Source organism: Labrus bergylta, chromosome 17 (genome assembly GCF_963930695.1).
Source record: "Labrus bergylta chromosome 17, fLabBer1.1, whole genome shotgun sequence".
Lineage (NCBI taxonomy): Eukaryota > Metazoa > Chordata > Actinopteri > Labriformes > Labridae > Labrus > Labrus bergylta.
The window spans coordinates 15264493-15291997 of record NC_089211.1 but is presented as its reverse complement, the minus strand read 5'-3'; the positions used below and the strand labels follow the sequence as shown (position 1 = coordinate 15291997).

General features: G+C 41.0%; 2 protein-coding genes across 2 annotated transcripts in view; both read left to right on the top strand.

The window, feature by feature from the left end:
* The first annotated feature begins 537 nt into the window (after window positions 1-537).
* On the top strand, window positions 538-19671 carry cplane1 (ciliogenesis and planar polarity effector 1). Its single transcript, XM_065965492.1, has 49 exons — window positions 538-874; window positions 956-1091; window positions 1178-1288; window positions 1678-1910; window positions 2020-2123; window positions 2202-2358; window positions 2473-2576; window positions 2869-3051; window positions 3520-3769; window positions 3863-4063; window positions 4194-4963; window positions 5105-5295; window positions 5417-5497; window positions 5582-5740; window positions 6079-6246; window positions 6328-6559; window positions 6717-6853; window positions 6947-7164; window positions 7251-7415; window positions 7764-7911; window positions 7998-8107; window positions 8209-8358; window positions 8459-8570; window positions 8662-8977; window positions 9114-10220; window positions 10420-10571; window positions 10660-10739; window positions 10826-10890; window positions 11212-11482; window positions 11581-11955; window positions 12037-12642; window positions 12723-12898; window positions 12989-13076; window positions 13176-13248; window positions 13768-13902; window positions 14101-14157; window positions 14270-14355; window positions 14662-14896; window positions 15001-15260; window positions 15361-15454; window positions 15989-16096; window positions 16318-16360; window positions 16822-16953; window positions 17048-17225; window positions 17315-17370; window positions 17449-17616; window positions 17800-17936; window positions 18481-18755; window positions 18839-19671. The coding sequence occupies exons 1-49, from the start codon at window positions 713-715 to the stop codon at window positions 18989-18991; spliced, it is 9708 nt and encodes a 3235-aa protein (XP_065821564.1). The 5' UTR covers window positions 538-712; the 3' UTR covers window positions 18992-19671.
* A 91-nt stretch (window positions 19672-19762) lies between these two features.
* LOC109981124 (WD repeat-containing protein 70) overlaps window positions 19763-27505 on the top strand; it is a 40029-nt gene continuing 32286 nt past the window's right edge. The window contains exons 1-8 of the mRNA XM_020629772.3: window positions 19763-19841; window positions 21428-21487; window positions 21606-21689; window positions 21766-21859; window positions 22014-22224; window positions 23344-23403; window positions 23853-23986; window positions 25940-26093. Coding sequence (XP_020485428.2) covers window positions 19817-19841; window positions 21428-21487; window positions 21606-21689; window positions 21766-21859; window positions 22014-22224; window positions 23344-23403; window positions 23853-23986; window positions 25940-26093 — 822 coding nt within the window. The 5' untranslated portion in view covers window positions 19763-19816. The remainder of the gene's footprint in view (window positions 19842-21427; window positions 21488-21605; window positions 21690-21765; window positions 21860-22013; window positions 22225-23343; window positions 23404-23852; window positions 23987-25939; window positions 26094-27505) is intronic.

Genomic DNA, 27505 nt, shown 5'->3' with positions numbered 1-27505 from the left:
CCAAGAGGATCATGGGAAACAATTCTGATAACTGTAGCGGAGGGACTTTCGAAATGCTTCATGTTTAGCTGACGTGAAACATGTATTACAACACGTTTAATATCACTTTAGCAGCTAAATGATGTGAGCGTTGGACGAGTCTAGCTAATTCAGTCGAAGCCCTCAGGTTTCGTCATATTTCGGGACTACTGCGCCGCGGAGAAAGAAATGGCTAAAAAAAATAGCTAACATAGCTAACACCAGTTAACGGTATGTTCACTCTTGTTGTTTCTTGTTTATGGACGATATTACCTTCTAACAAATTTGCTTTAACACTTTAAGAATACGCATATGTTCACTACGAACCTATAACAACATCATATATTTGCTTCAGTTACACCCACTTGGTGATTGTCTACTGACTTTATGATTCATGTCGTCTCGTTTTTTTTTTTTTAGAGTTCTTCAATCTCTTTGAACCCTTCCTGTATATCAGGGGTGGGCAACTGGCGGCACAGGGGCCACATGCGGCCCCCATCGACCCTTAAAGTGGCCCTCAGGTCAATTTTAACATGAAGAAAACATGATGAAATCTGCCATGAAATCATGAAAACCAGAAATATGTCCATAATAATATTTGATCACTGGTATATGTTGAGTTAAATTTGAGACATAATTGACTGTAATTGTTTTTGTATCCTCCATTTTTGGCCCCTCTGGCAGTGAGAATTAAATGATTGTGGCCCCTTGCTGTGACCAAAGTTGCCCTTCCTCTGTGTATATCAAGACAAAGAACTCATGTTGTCTGTTAAATATGGAGCTCAAGTTGGAGGTTGTGGTGTCATCCAGCATCAAACGGAAGAAACCGTGGCCGCGATTCTGTTGGCTTGGCAGGGTGAGGACAGTAAACAAGTCATTTCAGCCAGTTTCTTCATCTGAAGAACATGATTGTGAAAACTGCCATGTGATTCCGCAGGAGAAGGAGTCTGTTTTCCTGTTAGATGACAAACGAATCAGTGAGATCAACATGGTGTCTGGACGAACCAAAAAGAAGACTCCCAAACTCCATCCTTTGCTAAATAGTGTGGTGAGAATGGCTTCATCCCACAACGGTGAGTTTAATGTGTAAACACAGCTCAATCCTTATCAGCTTTCTTCTCTGAGCATGCATTTCATTTGTCCCATTTTTTTCCCCCAGGCATGTGGCTCTGTGGACTTTTGGCGTCAGGAGAGCTGTTTCTGTGGAACCGGGATAAAGACTTGTTGAAGACTTCTGCAGCCATACCAGAAGTAGTTCAAATGATTACAGGTATATGTCATGTTAAGTTTTATACTAGCATTCTTCATAATGGCTGGGTCATCATTCAAAAACTGAAGAGAAATGTAACTTAAGTAAAAAGGATCCAGGTCTGCTTATTTAACATATGATCAGTTTGGATAATTTTGACCAAGTGTGGAGATTCACTGCATGTATCTACACATGTATTCTTTATTATATGGCACTGTAATATACTGTTGTACATATATACTGAAACCTTTATATATATTTTATCCTGCATATAACAATGAAAGCATATTCATATTTATGTTTTTTTTAACTTTAGCTGCACAAAGAGTATCCTTATTAATTTTCTTAACTTGAAATATATATAAAAAAATCTTCATCCCATGGATTTTTGTCCTTATTTTTTTTCAAAGGGAATACCACACGACTGTCACTGCAGGTTTCGGGGGATGGGATGCGTGTTCTTCTGATAGCCGTAACAGGGCAAGTCTTCCTGTGGGAGTGCATGGATGTCAGGGATTTGATGGGAGTACGGGATGGCACAGTCAAGGGACAATGGACTCACATCCAGCCCCTTGAAGACTCTGTTATGCCGTCTGAACAAGACAAAGATGCATCCCAGCACACTATCTTCATCAAGACAGAGGTCTACAATTAGATTCCACAGATTCCACACATGTACAGACCTGCATTCCATATATTATTTTCTATTAGCTTTGTATCTCTTCATTTAATCCTTCTCCAAACTTCCTTAGGTGATGGGTGATGCCTGCTTATCAGCATTTGTTTTCACATCTGCAAAGAAGGTGATCATCACCTGCCTGAAAGTCCAGTGGGAAGAGGGCCATGTGAGAGTGGGGTGAGTGACCAGCTCTGTGTAACAGATAGGAGTCTTGTTGCTTTTACAGTAGTTAAACATACACATTTCTTCATATAGTTCTATAGGATACAGCATACAGTGGGCCACCAAGACCTACCCCATGTCAAGTCTCACCCCACCCTGCCAACCAGTGAAGTCCAGAGGGGCCTTGGTGCCAGCCTTCTCCCCAGATGGCAGTCTGTTAGCTATAGTCCTGAACCAGAGACAGCCTCAGGTAAGCTTCTGTCCCGTCAGTTAATTTCTTTTCATCGTAATCTGTTTTTACAAGTCTGAGTCCTTTTGACGAAACACCATTCAAGATTTGTCTTCCATGTTTTTTTAAATGTAGGCCACACAGGTACTCTTTGTGAGCACACAGAACTTTGTCTCAATATCAAGAGGTCTAGGAGGATGTGGGAGCAAAAGAATGGAGATCCCTTCTAAATACATAAGGTACAGTTACACTATACCTACATTTAAAAAGGGAAAAGGTGCTTGGGCTGGTGGCCGAACCTGGGCGGGGGAATCTGTTTAGTGAGACCATCCAAATATTGTTACTGAATATTTATGAAAGTTCAGTTATAAGCAAGTTTGATGCTGTCTTAATATGAAAATGATCAGGGGAATTAAGATGTACAAGCATGTCCAGCAAACATAACCATATCATAACACTTACTACCACCTACCTTTCTTCTGGTATTAGAACTCCATTTGAGTTGGGCTTAAAATGTGTATTTTCTTTTAGGTCGTACTGGGTGGGCAGTGTGAGCTGGTCACCAAGCGGTCTTTTCCTAGCCTGTGTCCTGAAGAGAGGCTCCCTTCTTATGTTGTCACACCTTGGGGGTCTTCTAACACTGTCAAGCTCCGGTTGCAATGTAGATTTTGGACCAGCACACTTCCTTCCCCTGCACCCGCTCGTCACTTACAGGTAGTCAATTTGTTTTTTTGTTTTCCCATTTCATCTGGTTTCACCCTTTTCTGTTGATTACTTTACTTGTTTAGCTTTAGAGCCTAATAATTGCCCCTATCGATTCAACTGCCCTAATCCTTGAAGTATACTTTCAGTATAACAATGTAATATCTCATACTAATTACGGGATGCAACTTAGGAATTTTTAAATTGTTAATAATTTTTCTGATATTCTTTTTGATCATTTGGCCAATTATAAGTCTTGTTTTGTTCTATCAACATCCCAAAAAAAATTCAGTTTCAAGTAAGCCAAATAGGAAAACAGCAAATCTTCATATTCTTAGAAAAAGAAAACAAAAGAATCCCTGCTATTTCAGATGGGTAGTTGTTAATTTCTATCAATTGACAAATTAACGATTCATCGTGTCATCAATGTTTGTCATGAAAGGTTTTCCCTTTTTTTCCACTTACCATCATCCACTGTAGGCCTCCAGTGTCTGCAGGAAACAAGGACGCCTCTCTGTCCAGCTCCAGCTTGTCTGTGCGGGATGTCCTGAGGCAGCGCTATTCTGTCACCTGGCATCCCCGGCTGTTGTACCTTATTGTGTCAGATGGTTATATGGCTACAGTTATGAGGGTTCTAGATAAACCATCTCCTGATCTGTTGCTGAAAACACTCCTGAAGGACACAAGCAAAGACCTCGAGAAGGCCAGCCGGGTACTAGATAAATCACAGGTGCTAAACCAGCGACTTCTTACTCTGATTTTGTTAGTCATTTCTGCTGGAATATTCGTGACATGACACTTGCCTTGAATTTGTGATTTTCAGATTCATGTGAGGGCATGGCTGGAGTCTGTATCTTGTCTGAATCTTGACAACAACTCTGAGGTGTTAAACCCAAGCTTTACACTTGGACCAAACACTTCAGAGTCTGTCATTTCAGCAGCCACAGATGGATCCACTTTGCCACTTTTTCTGCAGGACCAGGGGACATTGGGTGGTACCAAGGAGCTTTTTGAGAAAATGCAGGTTGGTCAAATAGCATAAACTAAAAATTAAGATATGCCTCTGTAAAAATGTGTCATGGCTGCTGTATCAATTACTTGTTTCAGTCATGTTAGCTGTCTTTAACCTTCTGCACTTTTGTGTGATTTTGTAGGCTTTCTTTGAGGATGACTCTGATTTAGAAGGACCTCCTGCCGGTTCTTATTTGGAGGATCGTGGCCATCTAGAGTTTGCCTCAATGTTTGACACACTCCATGCTCTGGAGACAAATACCGACATCAGACTTGTCACTAGCTCAGATTCTGAAAAAGACTTTGTTAAAACAAAAAGAAGGACTTCTAAAGTTCATCATGAGCTTGGAAAAATCCAGAGTAAGCTTTTAACAGCCTGGGCTTTGGGCTTGTCTCTTGGAAATGCTGTAGAGAACAGACCCCGTCTGATGAAGCATACCCTCTTCTGTGTGGTGCGATTAGCTGCTTTACTCCGTTTGTTTTGGGAAGGGAAAAAGCATAGCTCGGTTTCTTCTTGCCTCCTGAACCTTCTTAAAAACGTTCTCTCGTTCCTTCCCTGGGATAGCGCTCACTCAGATGGACCACGCTGCCTGGGGCTGATGGTGGAGCTCAGTAAACGGTTGATACACCTCTCACTGACCCCTCACCCTGAATCCCACCAGACTGATCTCTGTCAGCTATCAGCCCAAAGTCTATCTTCAGCCGTGCTCATTTTGCAGCTGGTCTCTGAGTCTCTGGACCGCACTTACAGCCTGCAGCAGAGAACTTTCTGGTCCTCTGGAGAGAAGGGATCCCAGCTTCCACGGCTCTGGCCTTCAGATGTGCACCATGTACCGATGTTACATGATGGAAAGGAAGAGGAATCCAGCCTTACGCATCACTCACAACCAGTTCCTCAGAGACCATCCAGCAGGTACGGACCATCTCTCTGGCCTTTCAGGTGTCCTTTTTTTTTTTTGACAAAATAGTCAGTTTATTCAACTGTTAGGCATAATGTCAGTTTTGGCTGGTACTTAAGAGTATATAAGATTTTTGAGTTTTTTCTCTTACTTAGATTGTTGGGAGTGTGGCAGTGGGTCTACAAGATCACCAAGCAATATGCGGATGAACTGAAAGGCTTTGAAGGCTCTCAGGGCTTTGATGAGGAGCAGAAAGAGTTGTCTGTCATCATGTCCCAGGTCCAAACAGCTCTGCAGGCTACAGGAGAAAGGCTCGAGGAGGGTCCTGCACTGCTGAGTTACCCCGGTTTGTAGCAGAAGAACAAATTCACTAACTGATTACTGAGGCAGCAGAATGATAAGAATGAAAAAAAAAGGGTTCTAACCAAAACAAATCCAAAATAGCTTTTGCACTCCTCTATTCTCAGGCGAACATCTTTTCCTGTTTGGCTCGTACACAAAAAGTGCAGACACATGGCGGTCACAAATCTGTGAGGAAAGTACAGAAAGTAAGAACCTCTGCCATTTTCTAGTTGAATTAAACGGCATGGTCACATTTGGCTTGAAATCCTAACAATTTGTCTTTCTTCTAGGCTGTCATCGTAGCGTCTTTAAAGAGACACGGCTCTGTCTGGCACTGCTATACAGTCTGTTATCTGAGTATCGTCTGAGGGAAGCCCAGGAGTTGGGGGACCACGTGGCCCGCCTGATCCTGCTCCGTGTTGGACACCAGAAGGACACCTGCATTAGAGGTCTGTAGTTGTGAACAATTAATTACTCTTTATATGTAGGTCACTTGATGGATTTAGGTTGTACAAAGCTCTTCATATCACCATGTCTTCCTTTTAATTTGTTATTTCTGCATTGAGTAGAGCCCACTTGTTACCCAAAATGTAAGGCACAGTTTGGTTTTATTTATTTAAGTATTTATATTTATAGTGGGAATGATGCACATTAGTCATCATCACTGTTATGGAGCAATGTTGATCAAAAGGCACATTTTCAGCTGTCTCATAGCGAAATGTAAGGTTTGGGTTAGACAGAATAAGCTAGTCAATGCAAGCTATTACCTTTTCTTTCTGCCCTGCAGCAGACTCTCTTCCTTGCCCTTGGCTGCCTGTGGACCTTCACAGTGATACAGCATGTGCCGTGGTTCAGACCCTGGGGAGATTCATGGCATCTTACTTCACCAACCAACCCCTCTACATCCTGCCCCCTCACCATGTGGCTGTCCTGCCTCCACTACACCTACCTCATGGTGTGTTTCCATTGAGTTTTTTTAACTGAAATAAAGCAAATTCCTTCATTTCTATTGCTATTTGATAACAGTCTTTCTCAGCTCCTACTGTAGGGCGCTTGGTGCCATTGTGCCAGGAGGAGGTGGCAAAAGCAGTACGACGTCAGCAGCTGTCAGAAGTATGGACTGTAGACTACGCCCAGGACCTACTCCTGCTTGGGGGTCTCCTTCCTGAGGCCGTGTGGTTAGCTTACCATCTAGGGGACTGGAAGACAGCGGCCTCTTTGAGCCTGGCTTATACAAGCTACTGCAGTGACCACTTTGACTTCACTCGGTCAGTTTGAAAACAGTCAAGGAGGGAATGGGTTTATGGTTAAAGCTTTCTGTTACTGTTGCCATCGCTGGACCACTTGGATTTGAATCACATACTTTTGTTTTGTTTATTATTATTATTATTATTTTCTTGACTATCTCAACGGTATCTTTTACAGGCTCAGGAGGAGAGAGCTTCACCTCCCAACAGATCTCGAGCCAGAAAGTATTTTCCAGGTTGAGTTGGAGTGTATTCTAGGCAACAAGTCTCACTCCCAAGAGCTCTGGGATAAGAATGGGGACAAGAGCTTTGCGGGTTGGTGAGACATGACAACTCTTATGTGAATACATCTTGCGTAAAAAAACATTTTTTGACATCTTTTTTTTTTTTCTAAACTCCTTTTGCTAGACACGTTGGAAGCAGAAGACTGGGACTTGATACAGGCAGCCATGCAGGAGATTCTGAAGGCTTCAGTCATGGCTGGAGTGAATGTGTTGTCTTCACCCTTGTCTTCCTTGCTGAACACAGCAAAAGAAATGTGTTCTCTCCTGCCGGCTGTGGTGCCAAATGGACTGTATCTGCCTTCCCCACCACTTTATTGTCCTCAGCCTTCCCCCAACACACAGGTACATACAATGACGGTCAACTTTTACACACAGTAAGTTGACATCTAAGTTCAATGATCATTTATTTCTGTTTGTGGTATGTTTAGGACCCAGTTGGGACAACCGGGCAGTTTGAAGAAGTTGCATCTCGTCACAAAGTGTCTAGAATCCTGCAAAGATTGCTGTTGCTTCTGAAATCTGCACGTTGTTGCCGCCCTGCTGCCCAATGGTACATCAGCCATCTGCGTCGAGCCAGACATATTCTGCACAAGGTACTTTTGAGTTTTTATCTGTTTCAATCAATTAGAGATTTTTCCCCCCCTCAGTTTTCTTTAAAATTTCACAGTTACAATACTCATATAAGATATTCCTCTTTATGACTTGATAACAACTTTTTTTTTTTATCATATCAAATTTGATTGTTTTAAAAGGAAAATAAGAAATGATAAAACTCTAAATTATGTTTATTAGTGTCTCATATGTCAGCATTCTATGACAATATACTTTCCTGCTTATATTAACATGTTCAAACGTTATCTTAACCTTTTAAAGTTATTTATAACACTTTGATATGAAGTTCATTTCCAACTAAATATGCCAAATGTATCACGTATTTTCAGATCAAGAAGAAGTACTCTTATCCATCTGCTGCTGAAGAAGAAAAGGCGTTCCCAGACGGCCTGATGAAGTTTGTCACCCGCAGTGGATTCTTCAGGAGGGGTCCCAACAAAGAAGGTCACCTGGACCCTGACACTATCCAAACTATTGGTAAGTTGTTCACTACAGTGAATTTAAGATATCATAATCAGTGATCTACTTTGAAATGCACTGATTCACTATATTCTTCCTACTAGTCTGTTTCAGGGAGCTGTGTGCTTTATGCTGGATGCTTCACGTCAGGGACCAGCTCTCCATTTCCTGCAGGAAGTATCAGGCTGCCAGACAGCGTGTTAGAGAAGATCAGGTACCGGTCCTTTTTTATGTGTCTCTTATTGTGATATTATAATGTACGTATAAATATCCTCAGCCTTCGATGTAATCTAAATATCTGTGTTTGTCCCTCAGATCACAAATGATTCAGAAACGAGATCCACCTGTGTCAACGCTCTTCTCTGGGCCTGTCGTTTGCTGCCTTTCTCCTGCTTCCTCAATGTTGAGGAGATCCTCCAGGACATTCTGCTCAGCCTATTGTCTGAACTCCCTCCTCTCTCTCTGGTAAGAGGTGTTTCCTTGCCTTGTCCTACACAGACAGCATTAATCAAAGTGAAATAAAATGGCCATGTTACGCAATTTCTCATCCTTGAAATGTTCCTAGGTGGCTGAAACACTGGTACAAACCTTCCCGGAGGAGGAAGAATCAGTCAGAGTCCCCCTGAGAGAAAAATATAACTCACTGCTGCAGAGACTGAGGCAGAGCAGTGTCCTCGGTACGAACACCTACAACGTAGAGTTGGTTCATAACACCACTCTTTGTTCTTTATACATATTTTACATACTTTTTACATGTCTGTTCTGCAGAGGGGGAGAAGGAGGATGTGAATGAGTTGATGATGATCGTGATTCAAGACAAACGCAGGCAGAGGAGGAAACATCTTGGGCGTTTGAAGAGGCACCTGACCCTACCTGAGCTTCATCTGTGGGAGAAAAACGAGGAAGAGGAGGACAGGGGGAGCAAACATGGAATGGCCATGTTAAGGCAGCTCTCTCTCGGTACAACTCTGAGCACCAGCACCTTGACTGACTGTGCCTACCCCCCGGTGTGCAGTGATGGAGACACAGCGGATAATACATCTGAGGCTCTCTCCCCGGAAATGCAGAGTAGAAGCGCGACCAGGTATGCAGATGCAATAGTAGCTCTAGTGTTACACTGAGGTGTCACTTAGCTTATATGGCTAATTTCCGTTCTTTGTGTTGTTAATTTACAGAAGCTTACATGGCTAATTTCCGTTCTTTGTGTTGTTAATTTACAGAAGCAAAAAAGCAAAAAAAGTGAGACACAGAGCAAAGAAGGCTGCTGTTAAGATTGACAGTGTCATTCAGGAGGAGAATTACCCAGATGATGCCAAGGAGAAGGAGCAGCCGCAGCCACCAACCGTAGGCACCTGGGAGTTTGAGCTGGAAGATGAAGAGTATCTCAACTTCCTGGAGCTCTTCCTCAGCTATGTGTTGGAGAAGGATAGCTCTGAGGGAGCGGAATTAGGCGGTGAGCTGCCTTTGTTGAAGAGCTTCTCCTCCCAGCTGAGGGAGAGGGAGCTGCATTCTCTCACCTTTGATGTGCTCACAACCATTCATCGGCGTCAAAGAGATTCACACCATTCATCGAGGAAACACTCAGGCAGTGATATGCCAGTGTTCAGAGCTGGCTGCTGCTTCAAGTCTTTAAAACAAGGTGCAACACCTGAGCTGCAGACTCCATCTCTCTGGAGTGAAGCCCCTGTATCTAGAACAAACCTTTCTGTCAGCTCTCTTCCTGGGCTGAGAAGTGGAAGGCAGAAAGGTTTGTTTGGCCTCCGACAGCAGCGCAGTGTGCCATTAGATCAAAGCACAAAAGAAGGCCTCTTAGGTTCTGGGACTAGTCCTAGTCCAAGTCCCTTTCTCATGAGGAAGCACTCAGAGAGCTTCACATATGGCTCATCATCCATGGAAACTGTAATTGACCTGCAGCAGGGACTGGACCCTAAACTAGATGCTCAGTTTCCAGAGCTGGGAAGGCTGCTTGAGTGGATGGTACGCTGGGCTGATAGGAGGGTGCTCACCGGATATCATGGCAAAAAGAAGAGAGACAGGAGAGAAGGGGCTGGAGGACCAGCTGATGACGGAGTCATGATTCGCGTCAAAGCCTCCGCCCCTGCCATCCTCACGTCTCTCAGCTTGCTGCAGAGCCGGTTCACGGCTCTACTCGCGAACGAGTGCTACAGTGCCCACATCCAGATTCCAGAAACACAATGGACGGTTGCCCCTGTGCTGCATCCTGAGGGGGAGAGGCAGCTGGAGAGAGAGAGCAGTGTTGATACGGGCTACCCCGGATCTGCAACTACTCCCATCATTGGCCTTGATTTACATCCAATAGAATTTGTGTGAGTGCAAAATTATTATTATTCTTTATATACAATGGTTTTATTTAAAGAGTAAATGGAAAATTGCAAAGATACATTAAATCAGTGTGCAATTAGTTAACAAGAAGCTTCACAAGAGCCAGCAGTTAATCTCAGAAAATGACAGCTTTCCTAAATCTGCATAATCTAATATTTTCATCTGCTACTTTTATCCCTGCAGTGGTTCTGGTACCGATGAACCAGAGGAACTTGTATTTCACGGCGAGCCTCTCCCTAATGACCAGGAGGAACGGAGCTTTGACGCTCAGCAGAGACCGTCCAGTTTACAACAACTGTGTCATGATGATTTAGATGTTACGCCAGAAAAAGAAGGTATAGTACTCAGTAATATTGGATGCTATAATGTTGCAATAATGCAGGCCCTTGTGACTGAGAATATTAATTTGTTTGATATTTACAGGCCACAGTAGCAACAGTGAGGGCTTGGAAGTGTCATCCTCTGTTTCCAATGGGAACATTTCTGGACACATGCCTGATACGGTAAATATAAATATTCAGTATTCTCATTTCTCATCTGAGTCATTGATGTTGTAAAAAAACACTTCCACTGTTGTTTCTCTTTGCAGAGTTTAAAGCTTGCAGACTTGGACTTCAATGAAAACACTGACGACATGTCCAATTCTGCGTCTCTGTGAGTTTTCATTAAATGTATTTTTTTGCAAAATCACACATGAATGTGTAAAATATTTTCTACACAAAACAGTAACAGTAGTAAATGAGACATGATTATGGCAGAAATGTGCAATTTATTGAATTTTATTTTCAGATTTCAGGTCTTAAGTATAGTTTAAGTTTACCTTCATTCTTGAACACCACACTATATAATTATTAATGTAACATTACACATTATCCCTGCTGCTTATTAAGACATTAACATTTAGTTGGTAAAACCTCAGAACAAAACCAAACAAAATTACATTTTGAATTAACAATGACCTATTTGTTATTAAAGCCCCAGTCAGATTAGAAGCCTACAAGCACCTCCACACCCAGAGCCTCAAGCTCTTCCTACTGTCCAGCCTGAGGCGGAGGTCCATGCAGAGCTCTCTGGTCCGCCTGGGGTGCTGCCTCCAAGCACACCTGTGGATAATCCCCACCCTCAGCCACAAAGCGCTTTGGCGGGTGCGCCCGCTGACGCTTTAGCAACCCCCAGTCAGCCATTATCCACTGAGAATCCACAAATGAGACAGCGCCTGGGAGAAGACTTGTACCGACTAGTTCAGGTAAGAACAGACTGACCCAAAAAAGTTCACACAAAGCTGACTCCTTTATAGATTCTGAGCTGAATGGTTTTGTCCCTTTCTTTTCTTTTTTTCTACAGAATATCAACTACATGAGCCTGATGGAGGTTTTAGGAGCTTCATTTTCTAACTTACAACTTGCCCAGCAGAGCTCTTCTTTGGCCCAGTCCAACATGAACTCCTCACAACTTCATGTGCCATCAACTAATGCTCCCAGTTTCAACCCTCAACTCAATGCCTTCCCACTTCAAACCAACATTCCTATGACACCTGAGACTCAAGGATGTGTGCAAACTCCTGCATCCAAAATCACTCAGTTTAGCCAGGCCCCTGCATGTGAGTCTGCAGACCAGCCTGACTTACAGAACTCAGGGAACACTTGTCCAGCAAGTAGCCGTTGTCACATCTCCATGGATGTAGCCTCCACCTCTAACGTTGCAGGTGTAGATTATCAGGTATTGCTCATTTTCATTCTATGTAGAAAAAGATTCTTGAATCACAATGAAACCAAACTGAATATTTGTCTTTTTCTTCAGGCAATGCAGCCACTCTCTGTGCAGGCAGAGTCTCCAGAAATCCAGTTTAGGGAGAGCAGGACATTTATTCCACCTTCACAGGGACTCCTGACCACGAGTCAGGGTGCACACAGCGCCCATGTGTTACCAACTTCTACTGAAAACATACAAAATGATTCTACAGCCCATTTCTCAGGCCTGAAGTTGCTTCAGCTCCATCGTCCTCCATTATCCCAGCAGAGTACCCAACACCATCCCCAGACGCTGCACACTTCAAACCCATCAAAGAGGACAGAAAAGGAGAAAAGAAATGTTTCTACATATCAAAGAAGACATCTCAGTTTTAATCATACACATGATCCAACTCCTGTGATCTCCCAACACAACATCCAGACATCAGAGAGAACCAGGGAGCATGACTTCTCACTACTGCCTCCGGCTTTTCCAGCTCACACACCTGCACCAATGCAGGGCCTTCGACTGCTGCAATACGAGCCTGTTCCACACAATAGCGTCACGTTCCCAAAAATACCCGGACAACCTTCCTCCAGGTCAGTCTCCGTGTTTGCAGCTCCGAGGGCGGAAGCACCCATCAAGCTTCTTCGTTTAGAATCCGGCCCTAAAATGGTAAGCATCACTTAAACATTTTCAAATATCTAGCTTTGAATCCTGATTTGTAGTTCATGTTAAATTTCTCTTTGCCTCAGATGTTTCCAAAAACAGCCCCTTCAGCCCCAGTGATCCGCCTCATGTCCATGGAAGAACTGACGAAGTCGGTGATGGCGAGACAGAACTCTGAAGAGGCTCGACTCCGGTTGCTCAGAGTCGATCTTCCTCCTGAAAGCAGCAGAAGAGATGCCCTCAGCTCTAACTCCAGCAAGCGGTGATGACATATTAGTCTCCTTTTTCTTTATTTCTCTTCCTTAAGCTGACTCATCCTCTCAGTTTAATGCTCACTTTATGCTGTTTATAGGCAGAAGAGGAGAGAGCAAAAGGCAGGGAGGGAAGGAAAACAAGAAGTCACATTCAGACCGAATGATTCTATCGTTCTAACACAAGAGGTAGAATGATAGGAATCCTCCTAATCAGAAGTATTTTGAGCTAATTCAAATGTATACATGTAAGTTTACTATCATTTGTTTGTTCCAATGTATCTACAGCAAACTAATGAGCCTGAAACGCTGGCAGCTGCAGAAGAGATCCCCACAGGACAGGGTGTGTCGGCTCAATCCGGTTAGTGTCACAGACAAACCTAACTTCACTAAATGTACCAACTACTTGGCATCTTGCCAGGCAACGTAAGAGCTAGATTATGCTTGTTTGTTTGCAGAACTTAGAAAAAGGCTTTCCCCTTAAGGAATGATCAAATCGAACAGACTTCATTTGTAGTTTTTGTCATATGTGAACTCACACCTCTGCATTTTAGGGGATTTCATTTAATATTTTTAAATAGAGCCACAGAAGCCTCATACAAGCGTTCAAAGAAACCTTAGCATTGTTCAAATTCCTATGAATTGTAGTCAACACAAGTTTTCCTTTGCTGTTTTCTTTCAAAACAAGAAATATTTCTGCTAAATAAAGACTCTCAACTCTTCTTTCACAGTATTTCATGTCTGGATCTTTGGCTCGTTATTATTATTATCTATTATTTTTACAGTAAAGTTTGTTCTTGTTCTGACCATGTCAAACTTTTATAATGTTGTATTTTAATTCTAATGATCTTGGTATTTTTCTTTTTACTCCAACTCCCAGGGTTCTTTGACTCTATGCTGACGGGTCAGAGGTTATTGGACAGGGCCATGTCCACTTCAGCTGAGCTCCATGCATTTGCTTCCACGCGTAAAAGACCCCCAGAGTGCCACGATGCTTTCACCAACACTGACCCAGGTGAGTTAGAGATTTGATTCAAATTTACAAATACTGTAATAGTTTGCCTTGTTTTATTGTTGTTACACAGGTGTTGTGTTGTGTTGTGTTGTGTTGAAATGGCCGTGCATTTACTTTTGTTTTGATCAATGTCTAATGAAAAAAAGGTTAACCAGACTTTGGATTCAAAGAAATGACAAATGATCTATATTTCCCTAGCTTGTCTTCCAGCACTCGTGGACAAAGCTGTCTCTGTGCTGGTTGGTAACCCTAAATGTAAGTTGATTTCCAACATGTTCAAGCATAACACACTGCTTTATATTTGTGTTTAGGATTTTATGAAGAGGTCGATATTATGTGTGTGTCTGTGTGTGTGTTCTCCTCTCAGCAAAAAGTCCAGGACCTCTGCAGTTTAGCGACCAGCATCATGTTCAAGTCCCAGAGGAGACCCCACAGAGGCTGGAAGAGAACCTGGTAAGAGTCCACACATAATGGGTCTTTTGAATGTTGTTTTATATACTGTAATACTGTGTCTGCATTGGTCCTTCATGCCACTTACTTAACTTATGCGCTGAATACAACACAGAGTACTGAAATACTCTCTACTCTGCAATGAGCAAAAAGCATCACAAGATATAAATAATGAATTGATTGAAGAGGCTTCACTTTTGCTGCAAACACATCTGTCCTGTAATCCAGCAATGTCTGTACAAGGCAAAGAACTATGTTCAATTGTATTAAACGCATATTTAAGCAACCCCGTGTTTCTTTTTCTCCAAGGATCTAAATGGCCACCAGTTCATAAGTGTCTTGGATCTAGAAGACGAATCCCTGCATCAGGATTTACCACCCTGTCTCAGCCCAGGAGCACAAAATATTCCCTCCAACCGCCCTCCATCCCCTACTTCTGCTCAGCTTCATGTTCTTGCGACATCTGTTTTAAGGAGAGCTGCTGCTGATCCACACCCCTCAGTGACAAATCAGGAGGATCACATGAAAGCTTCCACTCACACAGGTCTTTATACAGACAGTCTCATGCCGTAATGGCTTCATTCTGAATTCAATCGAGCAACTGTCGGTAGAATCTTTCTATAATATCTGTTGTACTGTATACTCCAGGTATCCCTGAGGAGTTGCCTTCATGCAGCCACTATGAGCCAGTTAGAGTACAAGAGAGAATCACTTCACAAGACATAGAAGATCCATCTGACTCTGAAATCTGTCAGGCCATACAGAGCCAGAGCATCAAACCTCACAGCGCCTCATCGACACTTCCAACAGTCTGGTTCTCCTCCCACCTGTCTGAGATGGATTGTCAGTTAGCTGCTCTGCAGAACATCGCGGACAATCTGGAGAGGGACTTCTCCAACTCCAGGATGGTACATTATTTATTTTACGTAGTTTATGCTTATGCTATTGATGACAACACAGTTTAAAAATGTGTTTTTACTCTAACATATCACTCGTTTGTCTCTGTAGTTGGTGAATACACCGCTTACACCGGGATTGGCTCCTGATGTGAAGTCTCCAACAGCAGTGAAAAAGACGGTCAGACTGTCCGTCCCACAGGAAGGTATGACCAAACTAATCACCTGCAATAAAAACAAAAAACTGTAGGATTAATAGAATTATATATAATAGTGGAATATTTATTTCAGGAATCTATTGAAATATTCTTTTAAAAATTGTCTGTACATTTTAGAAAAGCATAATTTGTATGTGGAAAATTTAAATTAGATTTTTTGGGGGGGAACATTTTTATGAATATGATCATCAGAATTTTTATCTTAGATAAAAGTTTCTGAATATATCTTCTTCAGAAACTTTGCCTCATTTTTCATCTAGAATTGTTGATGAAAATCACATTTTTGTCTAAGTTTGGAAAATTTCTAACCATAATATAATTTTGAAATTTTGTATCAGAAATTTCCATCAGAATAATTCATCAGTGGTTTTTTAACTTTGTTTCTTAAAAGATCATTTCTGTCCGAATTTTTGATTTTTCAACTTTTCAGAACTTTCCATCGGACATTTGTTCAAATAATAAAACAAAAAAAAGTTTATTCAGTCACCTTGAAGACTTTTGTTCTTTTTCTGTCTCTTCCAGCATGGATGCCTAGACTGGATCCACTGAATGAACTAAATGCCTTGGAAGAAGAAGAGGAAGATCTGGAAGAAGAAATTGTCATTCATAGTTACTCTCTCACTCCTGAGAGTAAGCCTTCTTTTCGTTATTCCACTTCTCATGATCACAATGCTGATCCTTCACACGTTCACACCCCACCAAGTAAAGATACATCAAAAACCTCCACCAAGTGGTTTCTACTTTATCTCATCTCCATTGTTACTAACATCTGCATTTACTGTATAGTGGATGGATGGAGTTGTTCTAAAAGTCATGATATCGTGAGTTTAATGTTTCTTTTGCTCACACAGGGTTAAGAACTCAGCTCACCAGTGTTTCTGGAACATCTGCTGTGTAAGTTTTATTGTTGTTGTTGCTTTTCTGTTGTTTTTGTTGTTTCTCTTCTGTTGTTTGTCTATTTCTCTGCTCTTTTGATCTCTGCCTCTCGGCCCCCACAGTCACAGCAGATGGCTGTGCACCATGAGTCTGGTTCTGTTTGAGGTCTCTAAAAAGCAAGTTTTTCCTGCAACTGTTGCCAAATATTTCAAAAGTGCTTGCTCATGGGGGATTCTCTGTAAATGACATAACAAAGAGTAAAGTGTATACCTGCTCTTTTTGGAAAGTGTCTGAAGATAACATTTTGTTATTATTTGGCACTATATAAATACAAATGGACTGGTTGAAATGAAATGATAAGCTCAAGTGAATCTGAATATTATCAGTCACTTTATTAGCAGTTCTGTGTTGAGGATGTAATTGTCACAGTTGTATTTTTTTCTTCTGTTGTACATGCTCTGCTCTCACTCTGTCTTTAGATGTGCGGATGAGAACTTGGGTCTGACTGGGCTATCTGATACAGCGGAAATTTTAGACGAGCTGGTGAGGGAAGGCTATCTATCCCTGAATGACCTGGATTTATCTTATCCACAGACTGCGCACCCTAACAGGTATTGTCATTTCTCAAATTCAGCATTGGCCAAATGTGAAATCTGTAACAGCTAGGATTTTCACTGACCTGATAAGTATTGTGACCCCCTGCAGCATGGAGCAGCAGCGAAATGGCTGGATGTCACAGAAACGAGTCCGTCCAGAAGATGAGAGGAGGGAGCTGAGGATCTGGATGAGGAGGAAACAGAGGGAACAACTGGCTGTTTATCAAAAACACAGAGAGAGCCTGAGGGAGAAGGAGCACAGACCCTTCTATTCTTCTGGAGCAGCAGTGAGTGATCATTTTATTTTTACTTGAACTGATGTTCTAATGTTCATCGTTTAAAGAATCCACATTATGTCTATCTGTTTTACCTGCAGAAATCAACAAAGAAGAATGACACAACTGTTTGGAGAACCAGGGAGGAAAAAGAGAAGTATGTATGTCTTTGCACTATCTATCTATCCATTATGGACATCAAGCTTATAATGTTCATTTCCAATCCATTTAATAGATTTATTCTTCTGGATCAATACAACCAGAGGACCCGTGAAGCTTTTTCATTGGCCAGGGACTTTTCCGCCGATCCACCAACCACACGCCCTTCTTCCAGAACTGGAGTTTCTCCACTGCCCTCAGCGTCACGGTCCAACTCTGCTCCTCCACCTGGCAGCACCTACAGGTATCTTCTAGAGCAGTGATGGGACCAGGTTCTCATCTCATCAAAGAATACTTTAACTCTGATTTTGATCAAACTTTATATCATTTCCTAATTATTCTACCATTATCAGATTCTGTGCAGGCCCAAACTTGATCATTCTAAACTTACCTGGATTTAGTAATGGAGGTACTATCTTTTATTCAGGGTTTCCAATGTATCTGCCAGTGATGAAAGAAGTCTGGAGTCGGGGCGGGCTCAACCACACTCTCGACCATGGACAGCTGACACACAGGGACGGACTTCAGAGGACGAACGCAGGAGACTAGGACTACATAGACCAGGTACGGTAAAGATATCCGTCTACCACCCTGTTTCCAAAAAACGTTCAGACACAGTGTAAAATGTAAATAAAATCACAATGTGATGATTTGCAAAATATTGAAACCCCATATTTGTTTGAAAATATCACAAAGACATGACATCAAAAGTGGAAAATTAGAAATGTCATTGTTTTAGGAAAATTATATGCCAACTTTTGATTTTCTGCAAGCAACATATTTAAAAAAAAAAAAGTTTGGACAGTGTCATCTTTATCTCTCTGTTACATTACTTTTTCTTAAAACACTTCATAAGTGTTTGGGAATTGAGAAGACCAGTTCTGTAATTTTCAATGTTTATGTTTATCTTTATATACTGTCGGATTTCAGCTGTTTAAGAGGTCAGGGTCCATTTCGTCTATATTACGCTTCATAATGACCCAAACATTTTCAGTTTGTGATACACTGTCCCAACTTTTTGGAAACATGCTGGTTTTACATTGTTGTCAAACCCACAATTGTAAATGCAGCAAACTGGTTCACACGGTGGTATATTTTGTTGTGTTAGTTACCTCTCTGCCAAGGGACCGTCTGTCTCAGGTGACCAGACGTGGCATGCTCACAGATCCAAAGAGCAAATCAAAAGCTCTTACATCCAGCCAAAGTGAGGAGCGGCAATTTGAACACCAGCAAAAGACGGGGCCAAACAAAAGTCTTCCAATGGTGGCGGCTGCAGGGAGAGGGATCCTAAGGAAGACCAGGATGGAAGAGACAACAGAGTTGAACACTTGGGAGCCCACATCAGAATTGGATATGCTGCTGGGCCAAGAGGAGGCGAACAGGGTAAGATAACAATATAGTGTACATCTGAGAAGGAAAAAACTGTATTCTTTTTCACTTTCATCACAATGTTGTACATCTTTTAGGTCGGGGCTGGGCTGTTGGAAGAACAGAATGATCGATGCAGAGCTGGTGTGTCGGACACGGACTGGCTGGACAACCTTTCTGAGACCGGCAGCACACTCGGCAAAATAGACTGGGCAGCTATCGAGAGGATGGTGGCTGCAGAGGATGCTTGAAATTAAATGTCATAGTGGGGGGGGGGGGACAAGATTGTATGTGCCTTTTGAAATACTACCAAATCAGATTGATTTCAAACTACGAAAATAAAAATTGTTATTAAGATTTATCTTTATTAATACACATATTGTATTTAAATGAATAAAGTCAGCATACAAGAGATTATAGATGATGGCTTTTATACTAAAGCCATATTTTTGTTGCACTCACACTTGCATTGATGTCCTTTTATCTATGTTTTTTTGTTTGTTCTATTTGTACATTTTTCTATATTTATTTTTATTTTGTACACATGTAATTGTTTCTGGAATTAAATTTTATGGTTTAATTTTTTTTAAAGCTGCTATCGTGTTATTTTCACATTTAATATTCTTCTCTATTTAGCCTGATGGAGCTACCTGCTGGATCACACATGCTTGCGTTTAATATTTGTGGTTCTGTCTTAGTTTGGCATCTATCCTACGAATGCTAATGCTCCCATACATTAATAACAGCAAACTGATTGGTTCTGAATTTAATTAGCTGACTGTGTTTTGGATTATACAGCAAATCTTTACAGTTATATACAACAAATAATACATTAGAACAGTGCCATGTTATTTCTTAAAAAGCTAAAACTCATAATATATTTCATTGTATTTTATTGTATTTTAAATAATAAATAATTGATACATATTCATATAGGTACAGTGTTGTTTCTTTTAGAATTGCTATGAAGCGACATTATTCTGCTCTCTGAACACTAGGAGCGCCCTGCAAACAGCTGTGCCGCAGCAAACACCACAGAAGAAGAACGAAGCACTTCCGGAGTCGTATTTGAAAACATGGATCCAAACAAATTGGGAGAAGGTAGCCACTTTTTGCTTTCACACTTCTTTATGTTTTTCTGTATTAGTGATGAACGTCTTACATGTATGTGTATCAGCATTAGGCTGTATTTCCAGTCTGTGTCACATTCACCAGCTCATTGAGCCAGGATGTGTGAGCAGACACGTTTTTTTACCTTTGTTAGCTTGCTTGCTAGCTTACTTTCTGATTTGTTGTTTAAACAAAAAGCCTTTAAAGCCAATAATAAAGGTCAAATATTTGAACATTCAGTGCTACAAGTTAACAGTATGTTCTTAACAAATGTGTGTGAACTCGACAGACTCAGCTGTAGCTCGTTGATGTGTCATAATGTTTATTGTTTTTGTTTTGGAAACCTTATTGTAACATTATAACTAAAGTTAGTACAGTTTATTTATATATATATATATATATATATATATATATATATTATTGTTTAATAAGCTATATTGTTTAAGAGCAATAAAAGATTAATAGAGATAACATATCCAGAGACATTTAAAAACAGATAGTTGCATTAAAGCAGACATAGACAGATGTGCTGGACATTTCTTGTTAACAATGCAAAAAAGAAAAGGATCATGAGTCAGTCAATGTCTTTGTTTAGTTTAATTCTTCTTGCAAGCAGAAGGAACAAAGCCTTCAGAGTGTCAATACAGTCTGAAGGAAAAGCTCCAAGTAATCACAATATGCTTCTGTTTATATACACACTCTTCACAGAAAAACCTTCATGCCTCTATAAGGATTGCAGATACAGGCGCAGTCAAATATCAAATACATTTCAACACGTCGCACAGCAGTAATGTCAAGGAGACTTCAAGTCTGAGTATCTTTTGATATTTAGCCATTTGTGAGAAACCTTCATCCTCGGGTAAAGACAAAACAAGAATATTACGTGTTAACTTATTGCTGCATTTCTCAAGCGAGCTGTGAGTAAACATGTGTCCTCGACAGTAAACAGAATTTTTCCGTTACACTTCCCGCCTTTTGATTGTATTTTAATCACCTAAAAGAATAAAAAGACCCGTGAAAAGGCAAACGTCAGTTATGACAATCCCTAAGGTTCAAATCACAACATCGTACAATTCACACTGAAAAGCAAGTCGCTGTTTTTTGTAGCCATAGACGGCTGTTAAGAAGTGTCAAGCATTGAGTGGCAGAAGATTTAAGACACAGAATACTTTGTCATACTTATCCATGTAAGTCATGATTCTCGTCGTCAGAGGACTCATCCGAGTCATGATAGAAAGGAAGAGTGGCAAGTCGAAACAGATGGATCTGTTAAATGCTTTTTTTTAGTATGTGTGTATGTAGGTGTCATTAAGTTAAACTGTGAGTATTGTCATCCAACCTGTTCTATTTAACATTGGACTGTAAGTCACTTGACGTTATTTATGTCACGTCTTCTTGTATATTCTGAATTAGGTGTTTCCTTCCTTCAGTTTTTTACTAAACTGGTACTGGTAGTTGAAGCTGCTTTTAAAACAAAAAAATGACCGAACTGAGAGGGCTTTTATTCTTTTACATTAAACAGTGTATGTAGACACAATGGCCTTTGCTGGCATAAACATTTTTTCCCTCTTTTGCAGCCTCTGACAGGATGAGTGATGATGGAGAAATGGCGTCAGTAATGGGATTCTCTGGGTTTGGTATGCACTGTCCAGAAATACAAGTCAATTATATCCAATGCCTACTGAATTCCCATATAATAACCTGACAATGTGAGATGAGTCACCCTTCATCTACGTCTGTCTTTGTTCCCTTCAGGTAAGAAGGCTCGAACATTTGACCTGGATGCCATTTTTGAACAGACCCGTCGAACAGCCATCGAGAGGAGTCAGCGTGCATTAGGTAGGTTTAAAACATTGTGCTTTTTACCAACCGTTTCAACCGGGTGTATGCAACTAAATTATTGTTGCCTCTTAAGAGGAGCGCCAGACGGAGAAAGAAGGGGAGAGCTCCAAATCAGCCGAGTCATCGCTCCCCACTCAGAGAGACAAATCAGCAGCTGCTTCTTCAAGGTAACAATGTGTTTCTGTTTTTTGTTTGATGATTGAAGAAAAACTACATTGAGGTTTGGTCAGGCCGCTTGTGCCTCAGAGGTAAATCACATGTCTGTTATTTAAGTATAAAATATGTCTGTGCTTAGGCTAACAGTGATGTTCTTTATTTTAGAAAACAGGAAAGCAGTGGTGACAGTAGTTCAGGTTCTGATTCAGACTCGGACTCAGAGCTTATTGGGCCTCCACTGCCTCCTCAATACACAGCCCAGGGCGATGAAGATGAGCTGGTTAGGCAGTCTCATCAACCTGGCGGCACAGCTCACAGTGATGACGAAGATGATGAAGAGGATGCAGAAGAAGATGATGATGATGAAGATGATAATGTAAGTCTTTAAGTGTGTGCCCCCCTTGAAGATGGAGTCAGTAGCTTTTTTCCTAAGAAATAAAATATAGACTTAGACAAGAGCAATGCAACTCAGTCGTTTCTTTCGGGCCTCCATACACGTGTGGTGGTGACTGTCTGCAGAAACTCTGTCCTCTGCCAAGCGGATAAAGCTTGTTCCAAAACAAGGGTGAACCTTGTGTTAGGACAGACAGGTGCCAAACACCAGTGGTTACCTTGTGCTAGCGTACCATAGCTTTCAGTGTTTGGTACAAGCAGTAAATGTATGTGAGTGTGGGGAGCAGGAGGAGGGGCCCAGTTTGAGTGTTGTGTTTTACGAGCTGCAATGAATAATGCTACTGACTCTGCCTTTAACAGTAGGAAAAAAGACAAGTATGACTAAATATTTCCCACCACCTCTTCATGTGTTTGTTCCTCCTGTCGAAAATGTCAAATCAGCCTCAAATAAGCATTTTTTCAGAGCAGACACTTTGACTTTTAACATCAAGAGAAGAACAGTTGTTATTATTGATGTATATGTTAGAGCCTTGTTTTATTCATATATTACAATAAGCCATACAAAGAAGCAAAGCTGAGCTTTCCTAATGTGACATATCAAAATGAGTTCTGTTAAAGGGCTTATTTAAAGGCGCCTGCCCCTTTTTGTGGGGCAGGTTTAAGGTTTCACCACTAGATGGCAGCAATAGACAATATAAACATCAAGTGTAATGCTTAGGATGAGAAAACTATGATTGTGTTACTAAAAACTAAATGAATATTATTATATGATATATAAGTCATTATAAAAATCCTAAAATGCCACATTTCTCAAAAAAGTCTCAAGGTGTGGTGGTACTGTGTTTTCACTCAGTCATCTAGTGAAGTAACTGTCTGAGGTTATAAGTCATACTGCTCAGATTCTAACCTTTAACATCCAGCAGTGTAACTGTTTCCAGTCAGGTATTTGCAGCTGAGGACTGGTTTGAAGCTTTCATTTGTGCTGCCTATTAGAGTCTAAATGTCATGTGTAGTTGTATTTCTGGATGAACTTCTGCTCACATAATGCAGCCTTCTTTATTTCTTACTGTTTCCTTATGTTCATGTCAACGCTGTGCCCTAGAACCCCGTGAAGAAGATTCCTGACACTCATGAAATCACTCTGCAGCACGGCACCAAGACAGTAAGGACTTTTTTTTTTAAGCACCTCACGGCTCTATGGAAACACATTAAAATAAAGACATTTACCTTTATTGTTAGAGGAAAGTGGCTTTTAATCAACAATCAACATATTATATTTACATTTTGCACACACTGATATGTCATCATTTCAGCACCATTTTCTCAGCAGAAATTTCTGTGTTTTTTTGTGGATGTCTTGTATCTCAGAGAAAAGTGATACATTTTGATATTATATATACATATATACATATGTATATTTGACGATATGAAATACAGGTTCAGTGCTGATTGCTAATTAAAACATTTTTTAGATTTGATTATTTGTTTATGACACAAATATAATATTTAAATATTTAGAGGAGAATGATGACACTGTGAAATATTTAAATGTTTTGAGCATCATTAGATCGATTTGTGTATTATTTTTAAGTAAGGTATTTAACCCCTCAGGTTTCGGCTCTTTGTTTGGACCCCTCTGGAGCCCGTCTGGTGACCGGCGGTTATGATTATGATGTCCGGTTTTGGGATTTTGCCGGTATGGACCAGGCTCTGCAGGCCTTCAGATCTCTGCAGCCCTGTGAGTGGTGAGTTCACTTCTGAGAACATAACGTGGAACGTCAACACATTTGCTTAACATGTGCTTAATTAGACTCAAGCAAGCATGCAGTGGACTCGCTGTCGTTCCTTGAGCCAAAGTGTACACAGGAACAGAAACACTCACACATTTGCTGAGCATCATTGAACCTCATGTTAACTTTGCAACATCCTCCCGTTTCATTCAAAATGAGCCTTTCAGAAGCAGATGGTTTAGATATGTGGGTGTTTGTGTGTCCGCGCATGTTTATTCTGTGTTTTCCTGAGTCTGTCATCAAAGAGCAAATTCTTTTTTGGTTTTGGAAACAAGTGGGCTGCGCTGGAGCGGGCTTCCCCTTATTAAGAAAATTTTACGCTACATTTAATTTGATTAAAATGAGATCTAGTGGCCTGTTTGGCTCACTAACAAGCTGGGATTTGTAGAGAGAGCTGTGTCGTCCTTGAGGTCCACTTTTGCTCTCTCCTGGCCCAAAATAGCAACTTATGAGCTCAGTCAAACTAAAACAATGAGGAAAATGAGCAATTGGTGGTATGTAATGAGTCTAAGAAGATGCCAAAGCCTCCAAAGTAAACATGATATTTCTTCTAGCGTCACTTTCATTTCAGAAATTCATCTTTCTTCTCCTTAAACAGAGAAACACGTGTCCAGTCTTACCTTTACTGTGCTCAACATTATTTGATATTAACTTGAATTGATAATATATCAGATTAAATGGTCTGGACAGTTGTCAGCCTCTTCAGTTGCAGCGATGCTGGTGGTCTTTGTAGATACCTTGTAAAAGTTTTTTAAGGCTTTTTTTACACTGTAAGTCCGCATCAGCGCTATAAGAGACTCTGCCGTCAGTTCGTCTCTGTACTCATACACTGAATACAAAACGGTGTAATAATGGTGTCTCAGTGTGTGATTTTATTTATTTTTTTAAGATTCTTTTTTTGGTCTTCTTGTGCCTTTATTTGAGAGATAGGACAGTGAATAGAGAAGGAAATCAGGGAGAGGGAGTGGGGATTGACGTGCGGGAAAGGTGCCACAGGTTGGATTCGAAACCTGGGCTGCCCGCGTTGAGGACTATATAGCCTCCATAAATGTGACGTGCGCACTAACCACTGCGCCACCAGCACTCCCTCAGCGTGTGATTTTATACTGCATTAAGGTGTAACAGAAGCAAGGGACACACACACACACACACAAATCGCTGCTCCATCTCACTGGACCCGCCTTCTTAAAGTGATCCCATCTCAGCCCTATAACGCCTCTGTTACTACCTCTGATGCCAGCACAGCAGTGGGATGACTTGTCCCCACAATGACACTTTTGTGACTTTAACATTGACGGTCGGCGAGATGTTACAGGGCCGTAAATATCCCGCCTTAAACCAGACATGTAAAAATATAACATAACATTTATATATATGTATATATATATATATATATATATATAACATACTATCCTAAAAAGATAAACTTCATCTTCACACAGGATACCTCGCCCTGTTTCTTGTGATACATGTCAGTGAAAGATAATTATGTTTATTTTTTCTTAAATGTCTTTCATCGTGTGCCTTGTGTCTTATAAAGTAGGATGTGTCATTCCTTTCTTTTCTTAGCTGTATAATCCTGTTATGTTTACAGTGTGTCTGTTGCGTGCTGTTGATCAAAGGTACAACCATCACATGTACGTCAGATGTTGTCCTGTTTTGTTCCTATAGCTACTTGTATCTATTGTTTGTTTTTTTCTGTCCCTGAACCCTTTGAAGGATTCTTGTGTAACTATGTTGTGGTGCAGATGTCTTTCACAATCACAGCTCGCAGATGGCCCGCAAACAGATCTAAAACACTTATCTGAACGTGTCAGTACCACAGAGATGCCATGTAAAAGTGTCTTATTTTGTCTGATTTTCTTTTTTTTTTTTGTGTGTGTGTGTCGTCTGTCTGTGTTTCCTCAGCCATCAGATTAAGTCCCTGCAGTACAGCATCACTGGTGATGTCATCCTAGTGGTTTCTGGGAATGCTCAGGCAAAGGTGTTGGACCGAGATGGCTTCAATGTCATGGAGTGTGTGAAGGGAGACCAGTACATTGTGGATATGGCCAACACCAAGGCAAAGTATTTCTTACACTTAAGTTGTATTTTAGTATGTTGCTTCAGTTGGTTGCTATTACAGTTCAGTACACTAAGTAATAACTGGAGTCCGGCCACACGGAGAGAAAGTCTGACAGGGAAATAAACACAAGCAGTCAGATGATCAAAAAAGTTGTAAACAAAGTAACAATTAAGCACGATTTTAGGCCGCTTTATTTGGACAAAAGGATAAACTGGAGCACCAGAAATGTCAGTAATAATCCATCACCGTAGAAGAAAACTGAGGGTAAGTCGCTGGGATGAACCACAATGTAAGTCTGTTTTTCTTCAAAGTACATTTAGCAAACGTGAAGGTTTGTTGAAACCCTTTCTGTTCATCCTTTCTCTCGTTCTGTATGATTTATTTATTTATTTATTTATTTTTTAATGTTTCCGCATTCCAGAGTTTCAGCTTCTGCCTTGAGGAGCACAATATTTTTAGAACGGAACACAATGATATTTAGGATTAAGACCTTAACATAACAAACTTTGACCTGCAATGAATAATTGTTTGGCCTATTAAGGGCAGTGAGTTGTGTACTCATTGTTAATAAATCATCTTTTAAGTTTGTATTGAAAACTTGTTCGCAAACAGTTGCTTATTCACACATTCAGCTTCTATGGTCCATTTTTTTCTCGCCATTTTGAGCTTTACTTCTTGACTCATGATGAATTAAAATCCAACTGTTACTGTTTGGTCTTTGCCAACTCATGGGGGGGACATATCTTACTCTGAAGCCGCAAAATGCTCTACAAGCCAGTAGCCAATTGCGCACTTCTGCTCTCAGGGCTTGAGCAGGCTGAGTTTAGCGTGTTCAAAGAGCTTTTTTGCTGTAAACAGCTCTCTACATCGTCCACATTATCCAAATTCAATGCTACATGGACGAACACATGAATATTAAGACGAAAGTCATGTAAAGCTGAGCATTTTTAACGTCTTTGGCAACAGCAGCAGCACGTCTAAACCAGCCTGCTGAACATCATCACAGGCTGGATGCTCTGCTCCTTTGCTCTGTGGGTAAATCCTTCCAACTCATAATGGCAGCAAGGTTCGGCAACGAGCTGGTCTGTGTCTGAATGTGAGGATAACGTTAAGTGCTGTGTGATCAGCCAGAGGCGGCCGCATAGGGGGAGATGAACACCACATGCTTTCAGGACAGTCATGGTTCATCTCTTGCTTGTACCTGCATCTACAAAGGAGGATCCTAATTAAGCGCCCATGTTTGGGTTTTACTGTGTTTAACAAAGCTGTATTGGTGGTCACTAACCATCTGTGCCAGCTGCACTGCATTTAGACATGGTTTATACCACCCATAAGAATCGCTTGCTACAAGTGAAGGCCCATTGATCGTGAGTAGTGTTTTCCTGGATGTCCTACATACTTGTCCTGCT

Coding starts and splice junctions, on each gene's coding strand:
- cplane1 (XM_065965492.1), top strand. CDS start 713: ATGATTGTGGCCCCTTGCTGTGACCAAAGTTGCCCTTCCTCTGTGTAT. Junction 1,289..1,677: donor AGTAGTTCAAATGATTACAG/GTATATGTCATG, acceptor TTTTTTTCAAAG/GGAATACCACACGACTGTCA. Junction 5,296..5,416: donor TGCACTGCTGAGTTACCCCG/GTTTGTAGCAGA, acceptor CTCTATTCTCAG/GCGAACATCTTTTCCTGTTT.